We start from the raw sequence: 14,980 nt of genomic DNA, 5'->3' as shown, positions 1-14,980 counted from the left end.
ATCTATCTATTCACACAATAAAAGTGAAAGTGAAAAATGTGTGTGTGTGTATGTGGTGGAGGTGTCCACTTACACAGACAGCCTCCTGCCTCCACAAACAGGCTATAGTTCCAAGTGCTAAGAAGCCTCCAAAGGCACTCCCTCAACTGGCATTGCAGGTTACAGCAAGCACCATTAACATGTAGCCAAAACAGTGCCAATGTCCTCCCCAAACATTGAGGCTCACCGCCCAAGGAATGCTTTCATTCAGGGAGAATTTCATCCTTTGATGTATTTCATACCACCACAGGCAGGCATCCCAGAGTTCCTTGTGTGAAATTTGTATGACCCCATCCACTGTCTCTCCCTTAACCTTTTACTCTGGCACACAGCAAACACAGAGGAATTGATCAGCAGATAAACAGACTGGAGGGGTTTGGAGGACTGACTCAACAGGACGGAAGTTATAGTTCACCCTACATCAAGGCAGAGCACTTTGACTCCCTTCAATAATGGACCTGAACCACATTTGGCACGCAGAGCCCCAAGTTTGACCAAGTTTGGCGGAATTGACCTTGGTTTAAAGGTGTTGTAGTTCACCTACATCCAGAAAGCACTGTGAACCAACCAACGATGGATCAGGATCGAAATTGCCATGGATCATGGGACTAGCAGTATCTTCACTCACTTCCAGAGGCCACCATGACTCCCATGAATGACGGATCAGGACCACACTTTGCACATAGACCCCCATGACCCCCACAATGATGTACCTGAACCAGATTTGGTACACAGACTCCCTATGATGCACTTCATGTCCTGGTGAGGGTTAGGGGAGGATGGATCATGGGATTTGCAGTACTTTCACCTACTTCCACACACCCCTGTGACCCCCACGAATGATGGGCCTGGATCTCACTTGGCACACAGACCCATCATGGGCAACTGTGCATACTGGCAGGGTTTGGGGGTGATTGTTCAGGGAATCTGGGAGTTGTAGTTCACCCATATCCAGAGAACACTAAACTCAGCTGACAATGGATCTGGACCAAACTTGGCACACAGACCAATATGGCAACTGTGAATACTAGCTGGGTTTGTGGGTAATAGCCCTAGAAATTTGGTAGTTCACCCTTATCCAGAGAGCACTGATTCCAGCCGATATCAGATATGGACCACACTTGGCACACAGACCCAACATGGTCAACTTTGAATACAGTAATGGCAGGGTTTGGGAAGGATTAACCCACAATTCTGGGACTTGTAGTTCACCCACATCCTTATGCATTTTCTAATGGGAGCATTCATAAAAAACAAAAGGAAAGACTGGCTTTTTCTAATAAATAACGTTGTACGTTACCAAACTGATATTACCGAACTTCAAAAAACAAACAATGCCCTTTCTCAAATAACCAGGGCACTGCCGGGTCCCCAAGCTAGTCAAGAATAAAATAAAAAGTTTTGTGAAAATCCAGTGTTTGTAATGGGAATAAACTATGCCAGCTAAGTACATAAAAGCCAATATGAATTCTCTCAAAACTTAAAATTTGAGCTCAAAAGTATAGCTAACTCAGCACTGTAAGTGACTCAGGTTAATCTACATCAGTGGTTCTCAACCTGTGGGTCCCCAGGTGTTTTGGCCTACAAGTCACAGAAATCCAAGCCAGTTTACCAGCTGTTAGGATTTCTGGGAGTTGAAGGCCAAAACATCTGGGGACTCATAGGTTGAGAACCACTGGTCTACATGGTAGAATTAATGCACTTTGACAGTACTTTAACTGAAATGGCTCCATGCTATGGAATCATGGGAGCTGTAATTTGGTGAGATACTATTTTACAGAGAAGGGTAAAGACTTCAACTCACATGATTCCATAGTGTTGAGCCATGACAGTTAAAGTGGTGCAAAATGCACTAAGTCTACAATATAGATGCACCCATAGACACAGTAGCGAATGCCTTTAATGGAAAACTGAATGCACCATTTTCAATTAAAAGATTATCACACTGGAAACTATGCAAAAACAGTTGATGGTGGAGTTCTTTCCCAAAAAGCTCCTAGGGGAGAATTCATCACTGTGGATTATCATGGGTTCTGATATATCTTGGTCCAGTAGTGAATGGTATACAAACTATATTGTGAATTTCTACTGTTAATCTTCACTGGTAGAATTCTCGTGTTTAAAACAGGATCCTTTTTGTATTACCAAAAATGGTATTCTGTACCTCTCAGTTTTTCTATTTGTTCCTCTTCCTAATCAGGCAGTGGTGCTACTGATGTAGCATAAACCTGCCGTTCTGCTTTGAATGCCTCTGTAATTGAGGTTGAAGCAGAGCCTGAGATTCAGCTGCTGGGAACTGCTCAGGTGCCTTACAGTTACTGGGGATTCCTGTTGCTGCAGAAGGCATACACACTCTTTATTTATTTATTTATTATTCGAACTTATATGCCGCCACTCCCCTGGGGCTTGGAGCGGCTTACAAGAACAGGCTAAAATCTAACACAATTTAAAAATAATTTAAAACAATTTAAAAACAGCAATATCAAAAATCAAAGGCCATAAAACCTGCAGACTTTGATGGTTATAGAGCTTCACACATTCATCACCCTCTGTATCCATATACATTTAGCACCACCTATCACATAATAATATGGCAATAACATACTTGGCAAAAGTACAGAAAGTCTCTGGCCCAAACTTTGTCATTAGGATCAACAAAGCATGTATTGGCAAATTTTTAATAGCTAGAATGAATAAATATCAAATACTTTTCCCAACTGAGAAAGTCAGGCATGGGAAAGGTTTCACCTAACTTGACTTCTGTGTCATGTTTTTAAAAACCTTTCCCCTACCCAACAGAAGAAAACAAAATTGAGACTCTGCCTCGGATAATGTTTATGGCTCCCAGAATCTCCCTTTAATTCTACAGGCGTCTCCACTTTCTCTCATGAGAAATCTGAAGACCTTCAGTTCTGTCCACAGCAAGGTCATTTGTGCCTCTTCAAGAAAAAAATTAATTCCCAGCTCCCACAGGCTACAGACAGCCTGATCAATGGTCAAGGATGGTGTTACCCCTATACTGAGAACAGGTACGTCCAGACACAAAGTTCCTGGATCCACCAGTGATGCTGTTTTGTCTTTAGCAACCTTTTCAGGGAAAATAAAAGATGGGGGAAGCAGTGGTAAATACAAAAGGATTACACATGGAAAATACAGTCATCTGGAGCCCTTCAAAAGTTCTGTGAATGAGGCAAAGCAATTGCAGGGTAAAGGGCATATCTGGGAGCACCCAACACCTGAGAGGGGCACAGTTCTCCACCTCTGGGAAGGAGAGAAAGAAAGGATGAATAGTCTCTTGAAACAGGCTAAAGACCCACTGAATCCAGGTTCTTTCTTCAGCAATATCCAACAGATACTTCCATGAAGCCTACAAGCAGAATATCAAGCGAATACATTTGCCTTCCCTCTCCTATCTGCTCCCCTCTTTACACACATGAATTCTATAAATATGAAAGTACAGATATACATTTGATAACCAAGGACATGTGAAATAACCATGGATATGCATATGGGAAATGCATCAACCAGGTCAGGTAAACCTTGCATAAGCAGACAAAAATGAAATCTTTTAGAGCTCACTTGAAGGCATTTTTCAAAATGCAGTCTGGGATTACTTTTTCTTTCACCAGCCTCCATTTTCCTTATAATTACCATATTTTGTGACCAAACATATATATCTGTGCTTCTTAAACATGCTGGGGGGAGTTGGTGGGGCAGACATATTTGCTCTTCCTTTGCTTTTTGTGTTGCTATTCATGTATGCTCAGTAAGAGATTTAGGGTGTAGTTGCTGCTTAGCTTGCAATGCATAGCTACAGCCAAAGCACGATCCTATTTCTTTTCTCAGCTCAGGTTTTGTTGTACTGTTTAGAACAGATTCATTTGTGCAACTCTTTACTGACAGCTCTTGTGTTTTTCCAGTCTTTCTTTACTACCCTTCCAATGTCAAATCTGTTTCAGAGAGGGCAGAGAGTTTAAAAACACTGGTAGGCAGAAAAATCATTTTTGTAAAAGGAACTTCTTTTTCAGAGGCTTTAAAAGAGATATGGCCATATTAGTTAGTGACTTCCCCTGCCACTGAGGAATTTATGGCATAGATGTGCTTCCTCACTGTACATTTTTAAACATGAAAAATGTCTGTAAAAAGTAATTATAAAAAAAATGAAGAAGGGAAGCAACGCAGCAGGAGGGCAGAGTTATCCTGCCCGCCCAGAAGTAGTTTCACACAGCCGGTGGCATCACGTGATTGTGATGACTTGGCTGTGAAGTCACTGATCACTGTAATGGTATTAAAATACAAAGGTAAGTCGCTGGTATCTTGTGTTATAGGAACAGTGCAGGATAATATCAAGTATGCAGTAGTGTCCTAAGTCTTGTTCATTAAACTATCCAGTTCAATGGCTTCATCAATGAATAAAGTTAGGATTTAAAAGAAGTTACTTTAATGTACATCATTTTACATTTACAGTGAATAGATGCTATTTCCCTCCAGTCAGCCATTACTGAGATACCTTTTTGGAGTTCATTGAAACATACTTAATTTCTCCTAAATAATTAAATACTATTTGCAAATGTGGCTCCTTTATTGCTTACTCCAATGTTTCAGGCAACTGGCTTTGACTGAGAATCAAATCAAATCAAAGACTGACAGTTCTCAATTTGTGATTGAGAACTGTCTGCATCAGTTCTGTAGCATTCTCCTTAGGTCAGGAAATAGAGTTTAACATAAAAAGAGGGCTACAAAGCCAGGGCCTCAAAACAAAAACAAAAAAACCTGTTAAAATATAAATTGCAATCTGCTAGTGTCATCACAGCATTTCTTAAAGATCCAAAAATTCAAACACGCACAGATGTTGGCTGGGTGTGGAATGTCTACACACTGATTGTGTATGCTCCTGCAAAAAAAAAAAATCTACAAAAAAGGACAAATGCTATTTATATTCTACAGGCATATCTACAATAGGAGCCACTCAACACATTAATAATATAAGACATTCTTTCCAAGAGACGGAGCTCACAGGCACAAGCTGAAAACAATCCCAATTAGCATCAGAAAATCTGCAAGTTGCAGAAAACCCTGTCCAGTTGCTTAACTTAGATACAACCCAAATTGCTTCTTTCTATGGCTCAGATCCCATCCCTTATATACAAGCACTGCATCCAACTGGGTTAGATGATCAAGTCACTAAGATGGAAATAATTTCTCTCCAAGTTGTATAAGAGAGAAGTGTTTGACCTAGGAATGTGTTGTAACTTTGGTTGGTGGGCATAGTCTCTTTCACCGTGGCTTCAACAGATAGGACTAGACTGGGTCACACCAGGGCGACAGCTGGCATGGGAGGATTTGCCTAGGGTATTACTGAACACCCTGGGTAAATGGAGAAACACAAGCTAATTCTGGAGTCATAATCCTCTTCCTTTTCCCTGCCGGAGCCAGGCATGTCAGTCACGCAGTTGGGACCAAGCTGCCACCAACCTAGGCAGCTTCTGTACCTGGTTCTCTGGAGGATGAAGAGAGCCTGACCATGGGTGAAGTGCAGAAGGTGAGTGAATTATCATGGCCTTGTCTTAACAAAACTCTACAGGACAGAACTTGCTGCCAACCCACTCTCCACAGCAAAGTGTTGGTGTTATTGGTCACATCTAGGGTCTGTAAAAATGTTGCAGGGGGGAGTATTACTGTTTGTAGTTCTACTCAGTCAATGTATGTCATCCTCAATGACATACCTTTCCATTCCCTTTTCTATCTGGTTCATCCACCCCACATCATAGTCAGCTAGCATTCGGTGCCCTCTAAACACGTTGAAACCTCATTGGGATGCTTCTGGTGGAGGAGTCCCTTTTACTCAGAATTTTACTTCTGCAAATTCTGAGTTGCTCTTGAGCCAGGTGACAACTTTCTTGTGTGGGCAATTTTCTCTACATGAGAGAGAACTAGGATACCACTGATGGAGACTGACAGATTATATTCTGTCAGGTGGAAAGCTAAGTGGAGAGAATACAAGTAGTTTCAAAAAGTTAATGTCTAAAATATTTCAGTCCATTCTTAGAGCTGCTCAAGACTGGTGCTGACCAAAGTCCATTCTGAAGAGTTGTAGGGAGTTGGGTACGTTTCACATGGAGAAGGAATGACTAAGAGATTACATGATAACCAGGTTTAATATTAATATTTGAAAGGATGTCATTTTCAAGATGGAGTGAGAGCTTGTTTTATGCTGCTAGAGAGACTGGGACATGGAACAATTGATTCAAATAGCAGGAAAAGAGATTCCACCTAAACATTAGGAAGAACGTAAGAGCTGTTCAGCAGGGGAATATGCTGCCTTGGAGTCCAGTGGAATCTTCTTCTCTGGAGGTTTTTAGAAAGTGGCTGAATGGTTATTTGTTGGGAGTGCTCTGATTGTGTGTTCTTGCATGGCAGGCAGTCCCTTATGGTTTCATCCAACTCTATGATTCTATTGGGGGGGGGGGGCAGATTACAAGGTAAAATGAAGGCTCAAAAACATATTCCTATTTATCTAGGAAATAACAACTAGGATTTTTACAGTGAACACAAAAATACCCGAAGTGTACTCCCTTAAGTTTAACATCTTTTAGCTTTTTCATTCTCTGGTTCATAAAGACAAATAAGAGCCTCAGTCATTCAACCTCTTCTTTGCACCACAGGGACTTCTCTCAGTCATCCAAAAGCTCAAAGGTTCTGAAGAACAGGAGCTGAGGATTGTTCTGCTAGGGCTAGATAATGCTGGAAAAACCACGTTGCTAAAGCGCCTGGCATCAGAAGAAGTCAACACCATCACTCCCACACAGGTAAGCAGTGCAGCAATGGAGATCAGCAATTCATAGTAGAAAGGGTGGATGAATTGAACAATTTGCTATAGAAAGTTTCTAAAATATTTAGCAAAAAATGAACCCCACCAATCTCTTTCTACAGCTGTCACACTTCTCCTTACCACTTGGAATGGAGATACTTCCTCAGAACACAGCCAGCCAAGGCTTCTTGGCTTTTGCAGCACCACAGATCCTCTGAGGATCTTGAGAATGGCTTACCTCTACAACATTGGCATGGGAAGCTGAGGGATAAATGTTAGTTATTTAAAATGTTGCTCACCTGACATCTAAGGATCAAACTGCAATAGAGCCACAATATGTTTCATTCGAGCATGTTCTCATTTACAACAGGGAGAGAAAACAGAGATGCATAATAGCTATCCCATTCTCTTTCTATAAATCCTCATCCCATTCTGAAATGCTTTGCTAAGACTTGGCAGCTAATAAGGGGAGTGTTGTTGTTCATTTGTTCAGTCGTTTTCGACTCATCGTGACTTCATGGACCAGCCCACGCCAGAGCTCCCTGTCAGTCATCCTCACCCCCAGCTCCTTCAAGGTCAATCCAGTCACTTCAAGGATACCATCCATCCATCTTGCCCTTGGTCTTCCTTTTTCCTTCCATTTTCCCCAGCATAATTGTCTTCTCTAAGCTTTCCTGTCTCCTCATGATGTGACCAATGTACTTCATCTTGGCCTCTACTATTCTTCCCTCCAATGAACAGTCAGGCTTTATTTCTTGAAGTATGGACTGGTTGGATCTTCTCGCTGTCCAAGGCACTCTCAGAACTTTCCTCCAACACCACAGTTCAAAAGCATCTATCTTCCTTCGCTCAGCCTTCCCTATGGTCCAGCTCTCACATCTGTAGGTGACTATAGGGAATACTATTGCTTTTACTATGCGGATCTTTGTTGCCAGTGTGATGTCTCTACTCTTCACTATTTTATCAAGATTGGTCATTGCTCTCCTCCCAAGAAGTAAGCATCTCCTGATTTCCTGGCTGCAGTCTGCATCTGCAGTAATCTTTGCACCTAGAAATACAAAGTCTGTCACTGCCTCCACGTTTTCTCCCTCTATTTCCCAGTTGTCAATCATTCTTGTTGCCATAATCTTGGGTTTTTTTATGTTTAACTGTAACACAGCTTTTGCGCTTTCTTCTTTCACCTTGATTAGAAGGCTCCTCAGCTCTTTCTTGCTTTCGGCCATCAAAGTGGTGTCATCTGCATATCTAATGTTGTTAATGTTGCTTCCAGCTATTTTCAGCCCAGCCTTGCATTCCTCTGGCCCCACACATTGCATTATGTGTTCTGCATACAAGTTGAATAGATTGAGGGAGAGTATACAACTCTGCCCTAACCCGAACCCTTTCCTAATCTTGAACCAGTCTGTTGTTCCATGGTCAGTTCTTACTGTTGCTACTTGGTCCTTATACAGATTCCTCAGGAGAGAGATAAGGTGATTTGGTATGCCCATACCACCAAGAACTTGCCACAATTTATTATGATCCATACAGTCAAAGGCTTTAGAATAGTCAATAAAACAGAAATAGATGTTTTTTTCTGAAACTCCCTGCCTTTCTCCATTAACTAAGGGGGTTACTATTTCACAAAGCAAAAATAAAAGTTGTGTACAGGTTGAGCATCCCCTATCCAGAATTCCGAAATTCAAAATACTCCAAAATTGCTCATGAGTAGCAAGTAATACACTTGCCTTCTGACGATTCAATATTCTTAAAACTTTGAACACTATATAGATGTAGGTATTGGTAGTTTTATATATCGTTTGTGTGTTCTAATAGAGAATTAAAAAACTATACTTAAAAAAACCTTTGTTTTACGAACAAAATATTTAAAATATTAAGTATAAAATTATCTTCAGGTTATATGAGTAAGATGTATATGAAACATAAATGAATTTTATGTTAAGATTTGGTTCTTAGCTCCAAGATAGGACATTGTGTATCTATATGCAAATACAGGTTTCCAAAAACACCTGAAATCTAAAACACTTTTGATCACAAGAATTTTGGATAAGAGACACCCAACCTTTATTACACATACATTCATGAAAATTAGAGATGGGGATTACATGGCCCTCCAGAAGTTGTTATGAATTGCAAATTAGAGTATCTCTCATTACTGCTTAGTGCCTCTGATGACTAGAGCCGATGGGAATGGCAGCCCAACAATCTGTCAAGAGCTTCACATTCCCTATCCCTGATACAAAAGGACAACAACCATAAGAAATATGTTATTTGGGCAATACAGATATAGTATGATATTGTTAGCTTCACTTCCTTGTAACTGGATTGCTGTGTGTTGGACCCATGGAGTCTATACACCTGAAGTTATTATTTCACTGTACCCAATTTGCAACCCACACCATCTAGGTAAAATGCCAAGGCCAGGAAAGCTCCATGATTTTAAGCATTTGCAGATGGCTCTGGTATTTTGCATCTTACCATGAAGTGTGCTTTGTAAATCAGGCCATCCGGGCCAGGAAAACCGCTGCACATTTTCTTAATTCATAAATTTTTCATGAGATGAGAGTGATTGCTAAAGGACATTTTATATCCTGTACAAAGAAACATTAAAATTCACTTTTATGACACATTTAACTCCCATGTAGAAATATTATGATGCATGGGTTGCTGTAAGGTTTTTGGGCTGTATGGCCATGTTCCAGAAGCATTCTCTCCTGATGTTTTGCCTGCATCTATGGCAGGCATCCTCAGAAGTTATGAGGTCTGTGTTGTGATGCATGTGATGGTGGTTATTTCACTGACTGATTTGTAAATGTTCAAACTATGGAGAATGCAATTATTTGCTTATATTCTGGGCTATGAACATTTAGCAGAACAAAAAGCTTCCTCTCATTCTTCCTAGAATCAAAATCTCTTCTTGTTTACGCCTCAAACCAATTTGCTGACTTGTACACAGAAAATTTCAGCAGGAATTCACGAAGTCTGAAAACTTTATTTCAAGGGGCTTAACGTCGAACATGAAACATCTGTGGCCTAACCTATCTACAATTTAGTCCTGATCAAGGAGATTAATCCAATTCATTCAGAAATGGAGTTCTGAATAACGGATTTGGGGTTAGTGAATCATTTTTTAATGATTCAATAACAGTGAAAGCTGAAGTGACTCTGATGATATGACAGAACCATTCTGCATATGGTGAAAAGTATACCACTTTGTCTTTAATTTTATTCTACACTGTTTCACACTACGTTAATGAGAGACCACTGTGTGCTACAGGGACTGAAGCTGACAAACCAAGTTCCTTCTCTCTGTGCCTACCCCACCTACTCCAATTTCTGGTTATAATGGTGGCATGTCGGTACCTACAACCCAGATTTAATATAGGTCTACCGCAATGCTACCCTGCAACACACAGTTTCTTTCAATTGCCTCTATTAGAAGCAATTAAAGTTGCCTACTATTACAACAATTCCTTATTAGTGATGTTAGTCTAATGCAGTAAAACAACAAAGACCTACAAGCACCTTTAAAAGCAACAGATTGCTTATAGCAAATGATTTTGTAACTACAGTTCACTTATATGTATACGAGGGAGTGGACTATAATCTGCAAAAACTCATGCTATCATAAATCTATTCATTTTAAAGGTGTCATCAAGTTTATTTTGTTTACTAGTAATGTCCATGCCATCATGTAATTTGATCCTAAGCCATTTAAGTGCAATTCCATCCAGACCTAATTGGGAAGAAGTTCCATGGAACTTACTAAGACTTTCATATGAATTGAGATGCATACATTTGGACATCCAGGCCTGCAGAAATCAGTGGGGTGCATTTCTACACAAATATTCTATATGATGCAAATCCTCTTTTATATTGCTCTGATGTGACATGGGTGCAGTTGTTACAGATTTCTTTTTGAAAACCATTAGAAAGGTATTTAGGATCTCACACTAAACTCTTCAGTTGGTTGAAGATACATCTACAGATATAGAAAAGCCATATAACCTGCAAATTTCACTCCTCATTTCTCAGAAGGGGTTTCCTCCATAGATGCTGCTGGTATCTATAAGATTTCGAGCTTTGCCACAGACCAAGAGAAGGTAATTGGGATCTTCAAGATGTGGGAATCTCACACCACTGGGAATGCTGGCAGGGTCTTCTAGCAGTTGAAGTCCAAACACATTAATAGCTAAGAGTTCTCCACACGTGGCATAATCTGCATGTGCTTCACCTCTCTCCTTCACCAGGTTTCCACATTACAAATGACAACTCAGTGTAAATTGAACCTGCGATTGACTATGCAGTGGCTAGCAGATAACTTTCTTAGCAGTCTCTTTTCCTTCCTATCCACAGGGATTCAACATTAAAAGTGTCCACTCCCATGGGTTCAAACTTAATGTGTGGGACATTGGAGGACAACGGGCCATCCGGACCTATTGGAAGAAGTATCTGGGCAGCACAGACATGCTGGTGAGCATTGAGACCCAGAAGACCAAATTCCCTCTGCAGTACCCTGTCTGCAGGAACAAATGGGCTAAATTAATATTTAGAGGAAGACCAATACTATTATCAGGCAATGTAATGTAATGGTAGACATAGGGCTACCATTATAGAATTATAGAAGAACTACCCATATATACTCGAGTATAAGCCGACCCGAATATAAGCCGAGGCACTTAATTTTACTACAAAAAACTAGGAAAACGTAATGACTTGAGTATAAACTGAGAGTGGGACATGCAGCAGCTACTGGTAAATTTCAAAATAAAAATAGATACCAATAAAATTACATTAATTACATCAGTAGGTTAAATGTTTTTGAATATTTACATAAAACATATCCTTCCAATAATAATAGAGTAAAATAATAAATGTAATAATAATAATAATAGAGTAAAATAATAAATTAACAAAAATAATAGAGTAAAATAATGTAAATGTAATAATAATAAATAGAGTAAATAATAAATGTAATTAAAATACTAATAAGAGTAAAATAATAAATAACCTTGACTTGAGTATAAACCAAGGAGGGCTTTTTCGGATTAAAAAAAGGGCTGAAAAACTCATAGAATCATAGAATCATAGAATCAAAGAGTTGGAAGAGACCTCATGGGCCATCCAGTCCAACCCCCCTGCCAAGAAGCAGGAATATTGCATTCAAATCACCTCTGACAAATGGCCATCCAGCCTCTGCTTAAAAGCTTCCAAAGAAGGAGCCTCCACCACACTCCGGGGCAGAGAGTTCCACTGCTGAACGACTCTCACAGTCAGAAAGTTCTTCCTAATGTTCAGATGGAATCTATACGGTATATGTAAAGAGAACCAAAAGAGTTTTAGCTCTAATAATATTACAGCTGGTAACAACCCTTCTTTTTTCCTGCTGTTTTTCTTTTTCTTTTGCAGATTTATGTTATTGACAGTGCTGACCAGAAACGCTTTGAGGAGACTGGGCAGGTAGGACAGACCTCACACCTCTTTATACTGTAACACCAACCTACAGCACAAACACATGGAGTCTGTTCATTCAACAATTTGGACTGCACTGCACTCTTTATCTGGCCATGGGTTCTCTGAAAAATTGAACATATTGTCAATAACAGTCTGAAATAGAACCAGGTGCCCAAAGCCTGCTTAATGTCTTGACCTCACTACACCCCACTTTGGGGTTTAATGGATATTAAAATTGTCATCTTAGCATCTCAGTCTCAACTAACAAACTCAAGGCAGGATACCTACCGTAGCTCTCATCCTCAGAATAATCCTATGGAGTGGGTCTGGCTGAGAGATAGCAACTGCCCCATGCTCACCCTGTAAATGTATGGCTCTCTGGGGATTAGAACCCAGCTCTTTCAAGTCCTAACCCATTGCTCTAACCACTATACTATATTGGCTCTCCAGTTTAACTGTGGCAATTGTGCTATGAAGCTGGAGGTTTGTCAGCAGATTTTCAGAGGCTAATTATAGGAAACAGTGATGATAAAAAAGTCAGTTCTTGTGGGTTTTTTCGGGCTATATGGCCATGTTCTAGAGGCATTTCTCCTGACGTTTCGCCTGCATCTATGGCAAGCTTCCTCAGAGGTGAGGTCACCTCTGAGGAAGCTTGCCATAGATGCAGGCGAAACGTCAGGAGAAATGCCTCTAGAACATGGCCATATAGCCCGAAAAAACCCACAAGAACTGAGTGATTCCGGCCATGAAAGCCTTCGACATAAAAAAAGTGTTTGTAAGCCTCAGTAGTATTACCTCTACCCCCTTGCAATGGATCCTGATTCTGTTTTTCAGATGAACTTGTTAAGAATCTATTGTGTTCTATATTACAGGAACTGTCCGAACTGGTGGAAGATGACAATCTTACTGGTGTCCCTTTACTAGTATTTGCAAACAAGCAGGATCTAGCAACAGCATCTCCTGCAGCAGACATTGCTGAAGGGCTGAACCTGCACACATATCGAGACCGACCATGGCAAATCCAAGCCTGCTCTGCCCTGTCTGGTGAAGGAGTTCAGGTATCAAGGGAATTAGAGGTGGAAAAGGTTTGGATTCCAGTTGCCAGAATTCCCTGATCAGCATGTCAATAAATATGCTTGGCTGGTGAGGTTGGGGAGCTGTTACCAAAAATAAACTTTTCCTTTTGGATAGAGAAGGAGAAAAAGTTCTAGAGAATAAAACAGTAGAACATCATTAGGACCAGTATATGGATGTATGGCTAGTTAGAGCTAATACTTGCACAGACTGATGCTTACTGCTGGAAGTAGAACCTGGTAGTGGAAGCCACTGACTTTTGCCTCTGATTTTTCTAGGATGGGATGAACTGGATTTGCAACCAAATCACAAGCCGGAAGAAATGACAGTACTGGTGAGCACAGAAATTAAATTTCCTCTACCAAATTCCTGGAGGCATACAAAAGGCGCACAACAAAAGGAGGCAAAACAACATTATCCGAAATTCCAAAATGAGAAAAGGAGTTACCCTAATATTACCATGAGAAACGTGACCTGATTAACAACACAATAATTACTTTATCTAAGAAACACCTAAACTGGAAAATCATGTCAGAATTCTGGGAATCATCTAACATCCATACATGTGACAGATTCCATACATGAAGCAATTTTTAAAATCACAATAGGAAGTCCAAGCATAAAATTAATATTGTTACTGTAGATAACTGTGCCACATGCACAATGGAGGACCTTCTCATAACAACACCAGAGGCACTCCAATTGGCCAACTACTGGTCAAAGGATATTTAGTATAATGCCAAGTTTTTAAACTTTGTTTGTGTTCTTAAATACAACTGTACCCTCGGTTCACTTCTGATACAATAAATAAAATAAATAATACTAAAAATATGCAGTTCACTCTATAAGCAGCTTAACATGATGATCTCACCTATCAATTTATTAGAGAGGGTGTTTGCTGCTTACATGTATGCTTTTGAGACAACATTTGTATTTTCAAGGCAACTCCAAGGGTGCAGTTTTAATGTTTCCAATCCTTATAGCCTTCATTTACACTCCTTTTGTCATTTACTGATGGCATATTATACTAATAACAGTAAAAGTTATCTCAAGCTAAATTGTTGTAGGATTTCCTTCATTTCTAACTGGAGCAGAAAATCAACAAGAAACAAGCCAACAAGTAAGATCTCTAGGGAAGTCATTTCATCTGGTGCTCAATACCCTCTGCTTTGGAATGCTGCAGAAAATTCAAGAGTTTTGAAAATATGGGATGTAAATATACACATACAATTTCTTGCAAGTGACAGAAAAGCTTCAGATGGATCATTTCTCAGGATCAGAAAACAGAAGTTCCACTTTCTAAACTTTTTCTACTCATGAGGATCCTGGTGGGGGGAAAAATCAGGAAGAGAGACTGCACCTCCTACAACTGAATATACTCTTCTATTCCTGTTCTAAGGTGAGGCAGACTTGGTTCAATAAAGTGGCCTGTAGCCTAAGAGTTGTTGTTGGTTTCTGAATTGGTTGATCAAAACATGGGTTATTCAAGTCATCCTTATTATGTGTATGATCAACTAGGTTTCCACACCAACCAAGATTTGCAAAGAGGTCAATGTCCAGGATTGCTTCCATGCAAGTTAACTTATTTAAATGGGAATCGTT

At 40.0% G+C, this 14,980-nt stretch overlaps 1 protein-coding gene across 1 annotated transcript; it reads left to right on the top strand.

Moving 5' to 3' along the window:
- The first annotated feature begins 5,454 nt into the window (after positions 1-5,454).
- On the top strand, positions 5,455-14,817 carry LOC132769062 (ADP-ribosylation factor-like protein 3). The gene is made up of 6 exons (XM_060765667.2): positions 5,455-5,581; positions 6,705-6,848; positions 11,207-11,323; positions 12,260-12,310; positions 13,177-13,362; positions 13,657-14,817. The coding sequence occupies exons 1-6, from the start codon at positions 5,564-5,566 to the stop codon at positions 13,702-13,704; spliced, it is 564 nt and encodes a 187-aa protein (XP_060621650.2). The 5' UTR covers positions 5,455-5,563; the 3' UTR covers positions 13,705-14,817.
- The last annotated feature ends 163 nt before the right edge of the window (positions 14,818-14,980 follow it).

This window comes from Anolis sagrei, chromosome 2 (genome assembly GCF_037176765.1).
Source record: "Anolis sagrei isolate rAnoSag1 chromosome 2, rAnoSag1.mat, whole genome shotgun sequence".
In the NCBI taxonomy this organism is placed as follows: Eukaryota; Metazoa; Chordata; class Lepidosauria; order Squamata; family Dactyloidae; genus Anolis; species Anolis sagrei.
The sequence above is the reverse complement of the archived record's forward strand: the minus strand, read 5'-3'. Positions and strand labels throughout refer to the sequence as shown.

Coding starts and splice junctions, on each gene's coding strand:
- LOC132769062 (XM_060765667.2), top strand. Junction 11,324..12,259: donor TGGGCAGCACAGACATGCTG/GTGAGCATTGAG, acceptor TTTCTTTTGCAG/ATTTATGTTATTGACAGTGC. Junction 12,311..13,176: donor GCTTTGAGGAGACTGGGCAG/GTAGGACAGACC, acceptor TCTATATTACAG/GAACTGTCCGAACTGGTGGA.